The 14,167-nt window shown below is 40.2% G+C and overlaps 1 protein-coding gene across 1 annotated transcript; it reads right to left on the bottom strand.

Annotated features, from left to right (window-relative positions):
• Nucleotides 1–12,153: 12,153 nt before the first annotated feature.
• On the bottom strand, nt 12,154–13,142 carry LOC143214141 (uncharacterized). Its single transcript, XM_076434823.1, has one exon. It carries the CDS (start codon nt 13,067–13,069, stop codon nt 12,329–12,331), a length of 741 nt encoding a protein of 246 aa, XP_076290938.1. The 5' UTR covers nt 13,070–13,142; the 3' UTR covers nt 12,154–12,328.
• Nucleotides 13,143–14,167: the final 1,025 nt, after the last annotated feature.

Genomic DNA, 14,167 nt, shown 5'->3' with positions numbered 1-14,167 from the left:
ATAGAAAACCATGTTCTACGCTATTAGAAATAATACACACAGATATATGTGGTCCGATTAAAACTGAAACAAAAGGTGGAGCAAGGTACTTTACAACTTTTATAGATGATCATTCCAGATGGTGCGAAGTGTATCTTTTAAAGAAAAAGAGTGAGGTTCTAGAAGTTTTCAAGAAATATAAAAACATGGTCGAAAACTATACAGGACAAAGAATAAAAAGCATTCAGTCTGACAACGGACTTGAATATTGCAATATAGAATTCGACAAGTATCTAGAAGTAAATGGAATTAGAAGAAGACTGACAACAGTATACACGCCGCAACAAAATGGGGTTGCAGAAAGGAAGAACCGAACCCTGGTAGAGGCGGCACGGTGTATGCTCATACAGTCGAAACTAGAGTCATCGTTTTGGGGCGAGGCATTAATGACTGCAAATTATATAAAGAATAGGAGTCCAACAAAGAGTTTAGAAGGAAGAACGCCATATGAAAAATGGACAGGGAGAATACCAAATTTAAAACATTTAAAAATTTTTGGAACTAAAGTGTTTGTTCTAGACAAAACAAAAAGGGGAAAGTTCGACGAGAAGTCAAAAGAAGGAGTATTTGTTGGTTATTCAAACCAAAATAAAGGATATAGAACGTGGATACATCAAGATAGAAAAATAGTTATATCCAGAGATGTAAAATTCATGGAGAAGAAATTTGAAGAAAATAAGATGATGCAACCAGAAGATCAAAACATAATAGTTGAGCAAGAGAGAGATGAAAATAATAATGACACTGAAATAAGTGTAAATAAAAATCAAGATGATTTGCAAACAGGAATATTAAATGATGCCTGTACAAGGGAAAATAATAAACCAAAACGCTTGCCTGGACGTCCGACTTTTCTTAAAACGGGTCGACCGGGACGACCAAGGAAAATATATAGAACTCAAAGTTTAACTAATGAAGAAATCGAAGATGTTCAAGTTGACGAGGTTGAAGATGATGTGTTTGAGCAAGAAAGTGCAAACACTATTGAAATTTCTTTCGAAGAAGCAATTAACAGCCAAGATAAGAAGGAATGGCAAACAGCTGTTAATACAGAATTTAAATCTCTGTTAAGGAATAACACATGGAATATAATCAATAGACCAGAGAACAAAAATGTTGTCGGATGTAAGCTTGTACTAACAAATAAATTGAATTCAGATGGAACCCTTGAACGAAGAAAGGCGAGACTGGTTGCAAAGGGTTATAGTCAGCGTCAGGGAGTTGATTTCAACCAAACATTCTCACCGGTTGCACGTTTGGACTCAGTGAGATTATTAATGGCGCTGGCTGTGCAGTATAACCTAAAAATACACCAATTAGATATAACAGCAGCATTCTTGAATGGTAATTTAGAAGAGGATGTGTTCATGGAGATACCTAAAAATCTTAAAGAAATTTTGAATGAGATAATAAAGGTAGAAGGCAGCAGAAGCAAAATAGGAAAGCAAGCTGAAGATATGAAGCATAAGATGCAACAAGGAAACAAAGTGTGTAAATTAAATCGTGCTCTCTACGGGCTGAAACAAGCCGGGAGACAGTGGAACACAAGATTAAATGAAAAATTATTCGAATTTGGATTACAACCAACGAGATCTGATCCATGTGTATATCACATGAAACTCAAAACCAATAAGATTATGATAGTAGTAGTATATGTCGACGACCTATTGATAGGATCAGAAGAATTAAGTGAAATAACAAGGCTGAAGAATTTTCTGATGAATGCATTCGAGGTTAGAGACCTAGGACCAGCACAATATTGCCTGGGTATAGAAATACACCAAGGTAAAGAAGAAATCAAGTTGTCGCAACGAAAATATGTGGACGAAATATTGGAGCGGTTCGGAATGCAAGAGGCTAAACCTGTAGACACTCCTTTGGAAGTTAATCTAAATCTATCCAAAGAAAATGGAAATGAGAAGGAGAAGACAGGAGATGAACCATTCAGAAATTTGGTTGGGTCATTAATGTATCTAGCAATTGGAACGAGACCTGACATAATGAGAGCTGTGGTATATTTATCCCAATTCTTGGATGGTCATCAGAGATGTCATTGGGTAGCTGCAAAAAGGGTACTGCGGTACCTTAAAGGTTCTATTAATATTACTTTAGATTTCAGGAAAACGAATCAAGAGTTACATGGATACGTTGATGCAGACTGGGGAGCCTGTACTATAGATCGAAGGTCGTATACAGGATACGCTTTCATAATGAGCGGAGCTGCGGTATCATGGAAGTCGCAGAAACAGAGGACAGTAGCCCTATCTTCGACCGAGGCAGAGTATATGGCCATCGCAGAAGGAGCGAAAGAAGCAATCTACCTCCAAAAGCTTCTTGAGGAGCTTGGATTTAAAATTAGAGCTGTAATATTTAACGATAACCAGGGTGCACAAATGCTCGCAAATAATAATGTTTTTCATGCCAGGTCGAAACATATAGACATAAGATGTCACTTTATTAGAGATGCTTTGAAAGAAGATAAATTTAGTCTTAAATATATACCAACTGCGAAAATGATTGCAGACGGATTAACAAAAGCTTTGACAAAAGCCAAACATGAAGTTAGTTTGGAGGGACTGGGGTTGAATAAAAAGAAAAATTAGGTCGAGGATATTTAATTCAAGAGTACACATTGAGGGGGGCTTTGTTGGAAATTTATAGATTCAATGCGCCCTCTTGCGTCAGTTCTGTCGGGATCGTTTTACGATGCATGTAGTCAGTCTGTGTCTAACCGCCACTATTGTTGAAAGTGTTACCTGATTGATTGAGTATATAATAAATATAGTATATCAGTTAAAGTAACTGTTCTTGTGTATTTATTGAATGCGAGTGCAGTTAATAAGCTGCGCATAAAATCAATTAACCTACATTAACTTTAAAAATCAACGAGAAAAATTTTTTAAGAAATACAAAACATATTTTAGGATTAACCATTAAACCCGGTTTTTAAAAAAAAAATTTAGTCCAAATTTCGCTTCGATATCTTTTTTAGATCAAAAGTTATAGCAAAATGTGCACCGCGCCGTCCCGGGATTCAAATGCGCGCCGTCTCCAGATCCCGACTTTCCGACTCGTGCTTCCGAAACTTCGGCAACATGAAAATTGGTGAAAATCGAAGGAACGCGTCGCCGACGCGTTCGGTCGAGCAGGTAGTCACACGGACATGGTAGAGGTACGCTTGTTTGTGTAGCGCGCGTGCAATCGAGCATGCAATCACACGGGCAGAGTAGAAGTACGTTCGTGTGTAGCGCGTGCGCAGCAGAAGCTACGGCGAGGACGGTCCGTCAGAGAGGGGGAACCTGTGCTGGAGGGGAAGCGTCCTCGCGTCCCCGATTCTGGCATCACTGGCTCGACTTCGTCGAGCGCGTTCAGACGTCAGACAGAAGCGGACAAGTTCGTGCGAACGCAGAATTGAATCTCGAGTAGCGCGAAAACTCGCTCGCCCGAACTTGTCCGATTCTTTCCGAACCCGCCCGACGAGATCGAGACACTCCCGGGCAGCCCGATGCACTCGGGTAACTGGAAACGCGCTCGAGCCGAAAATTATAAATTAAGTTTCTTTTCCCTTCTACGACACATTTTTTTTGCACGAAGACGTTTCAACCCTCTACACCTACCGAACCTTAAAAGTAACTGGTAAATGTTTCTTTGTATGAAAATGATGAGATTGATTTTATTTAGACTTTATGCAGCTCTCCTATTGTAATATGTTAATGTATTAGCTCGTTCGGAAAGTCATTTCGTTTTCTCCTTTGCTGAAGAAATAATTCAATTCAATTTAGTTTCTATTTCCTGTAATCGACGCTGACATTTTTTATTTTGCAGAAAGATCCGCAGTCTAGTAATGACAAACGGAAGCATTGCCATCCCTACACGATAAACAAAATTACTTTCCGAACGACCTGATAGTATGTAGTATGTAATTTAAATAAAAATATTAATTTTTGTCAGTAAAAAGAAAGACTGCTGCTGCTGCTGCTACACATTTGTACAATAGACATTTACTTTACCGACATCTTAATGTGGAAGATCCACATCAGCGCGACCAGCTCTGTATCACCTTACCGGGGCGAGAGACCCCCTGCTCCCTAGTACAAGGCCTGTACGTGCCTGTATGGCGCTGCGTACGGCATTCGAAACATTGGCGCGACTGTGTTGCCCTCTTACGGTGAGGCAAAATCCCCCACCGTTTTCCGTGCAGCCTCGCGGCAGCAGGGATCCAAAACGCGACATTGCTGCCCGGTGCAGCCCTGGTTGTCTGGGTCTGTTTTAATTCGCGGGATTCTTTAACCTACAAGTGACGTGATCTCAAAATCAAAAACTACGCTGCACGTGCCCGGAAGCCGTTGCACGTTTACACGGAGACTAAATAAACCAGAGGAAGAGTATTCTATCCTGGACGTTTCCAGAGGACGAGCTCGCTGGTGTGCCGCTGATTGCGTGAAGCCATCGACCTCTGGCGTTTTTACCAAGTTCCTGTATCAAGTGACCACCACGTGCATGAGAAGCCACCGACCACCGGCGTCTTGACGTATATCAGCGTGTTGCCGGTTTTGCGCTCGTTCCAGCTATGCATGCGCCAACAGGTATGATTCTGTCTATACAAAAATTCGCGTCATTATTGTAAATGTTCATGATATATGTGCGGTACCTCGTTGCGAAAATATCGACGAAGCCACGATCGTGTCTTGGTTGATTCAACCGTAATCGTGACCTTCGCGAGGAGGTGTTTCTGCCGTCTTTCGGTACGTAAACCAGTGACTCTTGAAACACGCGAATAGCGTCTCGCGTAATCGCGTTGAATGTCACGTTCCGACAACAAAGTTATGTTGCTCGATTACTTAGCTGTTTACATATTACAAAGAGTTCTCTATAGCGTGCTCTGTGTCGATTCCCCCCTCCCGCCGATACGCGTGACAGCTACGATACAGGGTAGTTCATATTCGCTGCGCGCGTTCGCATAGAGTTTGCGTTATTAAATTATTATAGGAATAATTAATTATATAGAATTATATAGAAAACAGTTTTAAAAATAGTAATTACAAATAATTCCCGTCCGGTCCGACACACGGTTGTTCGCGAAATCGTGCAGAATGGGTGCCCCCGCGTCGCTCACTCAGGGTGAAATCCATGAGGCGTTGTGGCAACCACCGCTGCCCGTTTTCTACAAACAAGATCCGGCGCTATGGTTCGCTATTGTCGAGGGATCCTTGTCCGCAGTAAGGTTTCGAACAAAAATATGATGGCTGACTTAGTGGTGGTGGCGTTGGAATTCGATGTCCTAATCACGGTCAACGACATACTGCTGATAACACCTCCTCCGGAGGATATATACGACCGAATCAAAGCGCGAATTACATACGAATTTAAGGATCAGTGAACACGCATCCGTGTCAAAAACATTAACGGCTCAGTTGTCGGAAAACAACACGATAAATTTGACGTTTTGTACCAGTTTATATTTTTTTTGCTCTGTAACTGTTTAGTAAATCCTAATAAATTTTGAACATAATTAATTACATAATTTTTACTACATATAAAAAAAATGGAGTTTCTTGTTGCGTTTTTTCAAGGTTTAAATAGGGTTTCAAGTGGAATTTTATGAATTCTCCATAAGAAGGCGTTTTAAAATGTGCAAACTTTAAGTTGCTATAATTCTTAAACGGTGCAGTGAATCGAACCCAAACTTTGGTAATTGCATTAATTTAGTAAGAATTATATCTTGTCAAATTTTCAAAAATTTTGTTGCGTTTTTATATACCTCCAGAACACCCTTAACGTCGATTTGTTTCGATCGCTTATGATCTGTTGGATTATTTCCTATAGCTATGCAACCATTATTATCCTCGAAAATAGTTATTGGTTCCTTTATATCTATTTTTATGCTCGATAACAAGGATCTTAGCCAGCAAGCTTCTTTAATCCCTTCATATGTATAATGCCATATATTCAGCTTCAGTTGAGGAAGTTGCAACTGAGTTCTGTTTCTTTGTATTCTAACAGATTGTATTTATTTCAAACATTTTAAAAATATATCCCGTCGTACTCTTTCTGTCGATTTCATTGCCTGTCTAATCAGAATCTACGTAACCAGTCAATATGTTTTTGTAAACGTTTCTTTTGTAAATAAAACGGTATTTCAACGATCCTTTCACATATATCTTAAGACTTTCTTTAGATTCTGCCATAGTTCCTTATTATTCTTATTTCGATATCTGCTAAGCAAATTCACAGCAAAACATAAATCAGGTCGCGTGCATAACATGGCATACATTAAGCAGCCAATAAGGTTTCTGCATGGCGTATCAAAATACTCATTCGAATCTAAGGCAGTGTAATCTAATTTTGCAGGCAATGGAGTACTTATACTATTAAACGGCCCCTAGACGTTCAATAACATTGTCAATACGCCCATCAATAATATTGACGAGGCGCATTGAAAGAGCATATTGACCGTTTAGAAGAAGTTCAAACGCATTGATCAATATATTGAAGCATATTGATAGAAAGGGTCTAGCCGGATAAGCATGGGCCAGCGGCCCCCGCTCCGATTTTCCTGATTCCTGTCTTAAAACGTCGCTTTATGTCTAAAAAAACATTGTGTAAAATTTCAAATGTCTACCCCTACCGATAGGGGTGATATTGAGGTAAACTCCCCCGCACTTAATTGCAATTTGCTCTAAAACGAGAAAAGATATCGACATGGGATAAACGGCAAACAAAAGATATAGATACACTCTATATTTCAGATTTTTTTCAGAATTTTTTGCTAATTATTAACCAGTAATAATTAAAACCAGGGACTGAAACGGTTCTGGAAATAACAGTTTCAAACTGTTATGTATCGGTTCTGATCGAAACAGTTATGAAGAACCGAAATGATGTTATAACTGTTACGCGAATATCAGTTCTGGCTTATATCGGTTACGGTTACGGTTCTGGAGAACCGATATTATTTCGGTTCTGTAACTGTTATTTTTCGGTTCTGGATTTCGATTCTGGATTTCGGTTCCGCATTTCGGTTCTATCATTCTGTATTCTGTATTCTGTATTGTGTTCGGTCAGTTCGGTCTTATATATTTATATGTAGCATCGAGCAGAGCCTCTAACACCGTGACCATACAACATTCTTGTGAGAAACTTCTTCTTTCTGTTACTTGACAGCAACAAACTAGCTTTACACGTATTTTTCTTCTTCAATGTAAGCTATTTCCTAAAATATAATTGTTTAGACTTCCAACTGTAATCATATATTAGAAGATTTAGTCGCATTTTTACATGTATCAGCTTTCCCGTACACGCGCCGACTTCTCGTTCGTTCCCGTCACTAGCCACCGCAAGGGGACTCGGCCGCTGCGCCGTTACTGATCAAACCGAGCGTTCGCCGGCATACTTTATTTTTTTTGACACTGTTCCACCAAACGGACACTTTTGAAAATTTTTTACAAAATAGGATAGAATCATAGCAATATTTTAGAATTTTTTTGTAGGTGTCAACCCAGGGGAAGATAGCGAAAAAAATTCCCAAAAAATTAATTAATTATTTTCAACTATTAATAATTAGCAAAAAATTCTGAAAAAAATCTGAAATATTTTTGAAATTTTTTGTATTGATATTTGTAAAAGACTGTGTACTGATTATTTTTTGTAGGAAACATTTTTTTGTCACACCACCGGAAATGTCTGAAAACTCGTGTGAATAATGAATAATTTGGCCACGATTTCGATCGAACTCACCACTGTGCGCGTGTCACGCGACGCTTTAAACTATCATAACTTCAGTTCCCCGGATTATCCCGGATCTAAATTTTGCACGATCTTTTAGAGGAGATCTTGCCGAAAATGTTCCACTGTGTCAGACCATGGGAACCCCCGGGAATGACAACTTTATCCCTTGTCAAAGGTGAAAAACTTCGACGATTTTCCTTAGTTGATTAAATATTTTTTTTCATAATAAATTATGAACAATGACGTTTAGTTTCTGGTGCGTTCTCGACATAGATATACATTCTTCATATAAAAAAAAATTGGTCGCTTAATCTCCAGTAGGTTTTTCAGGACATCATTATGAAGAAAAGGAATTTTTTCGGTGATAAATCGTATCTGAAAAAGTTTGATCTTTGAACGTTTATTGTAACGAGAGTTTTTAATAGCTTTAATTAATATTATCGTTTTCGAATGTAATAGACATTTAAGAAACATTGTGCATTCGTTAAAAATCGATATGAGGACTTTGAGTTTTTAGCCCGTGAACAGCTAGAACGTCGATTTTACCCACTGTGCGTCGCGTCGCACACTGGTCCACGCGCTCGATCTAGCTGTTCATTAATATTTTAGCACTATTTGAAAGTTGTCACGCCGGTTATTTCCCTGCGAACAGAGAGATAACCGACTTCGAGAAATTATGGCCTTGCGACCGGGCCACGCTCGGTCGCGCGACACGTGGTCCTTTCGAGACAAAAGATCTTCGCAGATTCGAACGGAACGACAAAATTGTACACGAAGTGAACGGGCGCCAGGTACGATACCGTACCACGCGAAACTCTCGAACGATTCGCTCGGTTTTCAAAATAACGTCGAATCTGCGAACATCGTTTAGGCCGCGAACGGGTCCAGGGAACCACGTGAGGAAAGGAACGCGGCATTCCCCGCGACGGGAACGTTCCTCACGAGGAATGAAATTACTCGGTAGTTCTCGGGCAAAATATCGTCGTTTATTAAAACGAGGTGGTCATACAATCCGCCGGCCGATGCCGGCGGTAGTCAATAGATTTGCCGGCGCGAACACGAAAGTGACGGCGGATGTTCGGCCGATCGCGCGTAATAATTTCGATCGCGTCGAGCTCGGTCGTCACAGGACTTCGCGTGAATTTACAAGCCACGAGGGCACGAATTCGACTGAGCTCCGGTAACGTACGCGTTCCTAATTCGAGACTGGGCGAAACGTGCGAACGGTGAACGATACGAAACGAATACGACGCGTTATCCTCCCGAAGAACGATCCGAGGGCAACCCAAAGAATTACCGGGCGAATATCGTGGGTCCCGAATAGCTCGTGCACGAGGATTCGGCGACACACGATCCGTGGCCTCACGAGCCTCTCAGGAGAGCGACTCCTGGTCAACGGTAAACGCGGGGAAACACACGGTACACCGCGGTACGAATTTTCGCGAACTCGAATAACGTCCCCGAACCAACACGAACTGGTCACAAAATATATCGGAATAAAGCCTGACCGGCACTTACCAATATCGCTGTGATGGCGGCTGTCGCAAAATACTTTGTTACATTCGCGGTCTAAAGGTTCGCACGTGTTTACGGTAAGTAGTCTTTCGACCCAGTGGCCCAGTTCGAGATGGTTCGGAACCAGGGGGTCCAAGCTGTAATGGGAATAGTTTAACCAGTAAGTTGCGTATCCCGAATGTCAGGCGGCGTTGGTGTCGCTGCAGTTTTTGCGTGCGTGTGCCTATCGCGCCAAAAGCTACGAGCAGAGAGTATATGAGAGTGCTCACGCCCGGGTTTTGGCCGTGCCGCTTTTGTCTCCACATCATGTTTAGCCTGGAACAGCTCCTACATCATCTTTAGCATGGAACAGAACCTACATCATCTTTAGCAAGAAACAGAACCCACTTTACTGTTAGCACATCTGACGACATCTATGTCGCTCGAATGTTTCTCTTACGCCCTCTAGGATATATTCTGACTGGAGTGAGAAACAGGAGGCCACCAGAGGCCACCACAGAAGACACTGTATCGTGTTAGCAACGCGCCCGCGCGCTACACTCACCAGCGTACCTTTACTATGTCCGTGTGCGCTGCTTGTGCGCTTATGCCAGCCACAATCTATTTTTAGCACTTGCCATGTTGCCATGTTGCATTGCTTTACGGCGGAAGCGAAACTGAAATTCGGCTGTCGAGCCGTCGAGCGTATGAATCGCAATCTGGAGCTAGCATTCGAGTCCCCGTGCAGCGGGGATTTTTTTTAATTTTTATTTTTCATTACTTTTTTAATTACATTTTTTAACCTTCCAAAAAATTAAAAATGTAAAAACTATGTTCAAAATATGTATTCATTTTAAATAGAAACGTTTTGTTACTGTCATAATTGCATTAATAAAAATTGGTATATGATCGAGAACAGGTTGATGGTATTTATTTGGACTGATTGGAGAATACGAAAATGCAGGAAGTATTTTTTAGTTTATGAATCAATTTGTAGATTTATTAGTTGTCAAACAAATAATAAAATAACTTGTATAATATATATAAATTGATTTTATACTAGCATACACAAGTTTATTTATTAAAAAATACAGTCATAACTATAATTATAATAGAATTTCATAAAATGTATATTGAGGTTATTGCAAACTCATCTTTTTTCGCAATGATGCTCTAATTTCATTGCTTCTCTCGAATGTCCATTTCCTTCCAAGACAGTGGCGTTTCTAGGTGTAAATAAAAAATGTTGATATAAAATGTATCATAATTAAACTACAATTATTCTAATAACGTGGAATGTAGTTCATAGTACATACGTGATATATCTGTAGAAATAGTTGACGAGCGGTCGCATCATGCTAATACACGGGTATCCCGCGACTTTATTATTATCTCACTTCTAACATCAACAGTCGAAAAGAATTCGATCGAAAAATAATAACGTCTCACAATCAGTTGTCGGACTCGAACGTGCCGAACGGATCCGTACTCAGGGAACCTTAAATTTTTAATATACGGTTCACGTACCGCGTATATTTATATACACGTGAAATAGGAATCTCTAAATGTATAACAGAATCATACCAGTGACTACAATTAATTGAAATCCAATATACGGGGTGTTTCTTTTATCTCTAAAAATTTAAATATCGCTCATGAAGATGAAAAACGTCACAACTCAAAATTTAATTTTCGTTTTATTGCATTAAAATACTCGCCAGATGAATAAATACATTTTTCGGTTGGAATTTAACTATGGAATGGAAAATAAAAGAAAGCCGAAACACACAAAACAATTAAGCGAAAATAAAAAAATCATTTATTACACACAGTCACACACATAAAAACAAATATTATAATACATAAACAATATAATACAAATATTACAATGCCAATAAATACATAACAATTAACTAGGACTAGATGAAAGCCGGTGGAGGAAGTTTTGAACTTTTTGGCACACAGTGATGACAGTGATGACGGCGATGACAATGATAACGGCGACGACGGCGATGACAGCGATGACGACGATTACAGAGATGACGACGATGTCGGCGATGACAGCGATGACTCTGCAAATAATAAAACGCATTTGATTATATTATTTGACGACTTTTTTTACTCTATTTAAATATAATCAATTTAAATTTATTTAAAGAATAATACAGATTATTTATATGTTTAAACAATTTTATTTACTCAGAAAATTCTGTTTATAAAGAGATGTTTATTACAAAAATAGTTTGGGAAAATGTATACTTTGGCTAAAAAATTATTTTTATTTAATTAATTTGTTTAAATAATTTTACTGTTTTGCAAGATTCTGTTTAAAAACGGTGTTCCCTAACAAAAAATTATTTGTTTAAAACTTAATTTGTTTAAAAACGATTGTTACAAAATTTAACACATTCAAAGACTGTACTTGTTTAAATAGTAGATGCATAGTCGGTAAAAATTGAATGTATAAAATATTTGATTATGTAAAACATTCATTCGAAAAATATATTGTAGTATTTGATTGAGTTGTAAATGAGTAATTAAACTTACATTAGCGAATCTCGATCATTTCCATCGTTGACTCAGCTTCTCCTGACTCGCGTTTCAGCTACTCGGTCCACCGAAACGCGAGCTCGGAGAGGCGTGGAAATTTGGCGACGGTGGAGGACCAGTTGATTTTCTTGATGGAGGCAGCAGATTTTGATGATTTCCATTGCTGACTTCGCTTCTCCTGACTCGCGTTTCAGCTACTCGGTCCACCGAAACGCGAGCTCGGAGAGGCGTGGAAATTTGGCGACGGTGGAGGACCAGTTGATTTTCTTGGTGGAGGCAGCAGATTTTGATGATTTCCATTGCTGACTTCGCTTCTCCTGACTCGCGTTTCAGCTACTCGGTCCACCGAAACGCGAGCTCGGAGAGGCGTGGAAATTTGGCGACGGTGGAGGACCAGTTGATTTTCTTGGTGGAGGCAGCAGATTTTGATGATTTCTATTGCTGACTTCGCTTCTCCTGACTCGCGTTTCAGCTACTCGGTCCACCGAAACGCGAGCTCGGAGAGCTTGGGTGTAGCTTACTTATGTAGAATGTTTTTCAGCTTTTGAGATTTCGTCGGTTTATGTAGAGACTTTTCTTCTTCATTCCTTTTCCTGGCTTGGTCATGCAGTTTGACTTTGTACAAATGCTTCAAAGCTGCTACTCTATGGGCGTAGCAGCTGTTGTCTTCATTAAACCAACCGGGATTTTCAATTTTGCTCCTCTGAATGGCCGTCCTGCATAATTTTTCAAGTACATTTTCCTGGTGCCAAAACTTCCCCCAGTAGTTTTGGAATATTTTTAACTGCGTTGTAATTATCTTTACAAACGCCTCCGTGGGTCGTGAGAGTTTTGTCACGTCAGGGGCATATTCGTCGTCGTCGTCGTCATCTGAATATTCCCTGGTTGCAATATAATTCTCTGCAGGTTCCATCACGTCCAATGGCGTTTTTAACATACTATTGCGACATTCGGTACAATCATATTTTCGCATTATATGATGTACAATATAACCTGCGAAATAGGTGATGGACGTTTCTTCGTAGAATGACGGTCCATCGTTCCTCTCAGTAGAAGTCGCCGCCTCTATACAGTTTTCGTTCAAATGTATTGCGCATTGTAACGCTCCGTCGTCTTCTTCGTCTGCCGGTAAATTCTCACTTGGTGTGAGATTACATTGGGCAGGTATGTAGGTTTCACCTCCAATTAGTGCTGAAGATTCTTCGTCCTCTTCTCGTGTATTAGTTCGCTCTCCAATTTTGATTAATTGCGAGCACATAATGTGCCGCAAAGTCAACCGGACCACACGCGGCGATGGGTTCAAATTGAATCCTCCTCGTTGTCGGACCTTTGAGAACAAATGTTCCACTGAGTCTTGGTTTACCAAACCTATGGCAAACTGGAAATCACGTGTGTTTTCGTCATCGGTGATCGATTCATACACTTGAAAAAAAGCCCCGAAAGATTGGGTCAAACCCTTAAAGCAGGGCGGTCTCTTCATTAAACTTGCATTTTGTCCATATGGGCTAATGCTCCACTTTTTCGTCCACTCCATCGCATCTTGTATCGTCTGGTGGACGACGTCATTCCGGCTGCAAATGGGCTTCTTCGTTCTGGAATTGCTGTTGACATCATAGCAATTGCAGTAATCTATTAACTTATCCATTTTTCTGATAAACTCTGCCGTATTTTTCCAGGTTGTGCTGCGGTCTTTCAGCCCTTTCGGATCGTTGCCCGCAACTTCGATTGCTGCAGCGAATCTTCTTCCAAACATTTGGAATGCACGCTTCACGTTCATACTTTGGAACGCATTTGGGTGCAAATGGGTCTCGGTTATGTGAGGCAGCAATCGTGACGAGGTCATAGCCCTGTCGTAATTCCACGTTTCATCCATGTCGGAAAACGAAATGATACTTTCGTTTCCAACGTATATATTTCCGTGTTTTCGTAGTTGTGCCACTAACCGTTTAATTAGATGAGGGAAATTGAATGCCGCATAATATTTTGTTCCCTCATAATGGAAGAACGGCTGGTCCTCTGTTACTTTCAATACTCTGTACACTTTTTGGTTCGTGGTGCACTGATCACATGTCAAAATCTTTACATGTGCTCCACTCTCTTTCAGTCGTCGCAAGCATGTGTATAATAGGTGTATGAGGTCTTCTGTCTTCAGTCCTCCTGTTCCGGGAAGGAAATATGCCAGTGGCTGCCTCCATCTATTCTGTCCATTGATGCTGTCGACACAAAAGACGAACACGTATCGTGCTTTTTCGTCACGTCGACCTAACATTCCTAGATCGACAAGTCCTTCCACTTTATCTAGGGAAGCTGAATATTCTTCCCATGTCCTAATGGACATCTCATCCCATTTCAGTGC

Source organism: Lasioglossum baleicum, chromosome 1, assembly GCF_051020765.1.
Source record: "Lasioglossum baleicum chromosome 1, iyLasBale1, whole genome shotgun sequence".
In the NCBI taxonomy this organism is placed as follows: domain Eukaryota; kingdom Metazoa; phylum Arthropoda; class Insecta; order Hymenoptera; family Halictidae; genus Lasioglossum; species Lasioglossum baleicum.
This window is presented reverse-complemented; position numbering and strand designations above follow the sequence as displayed.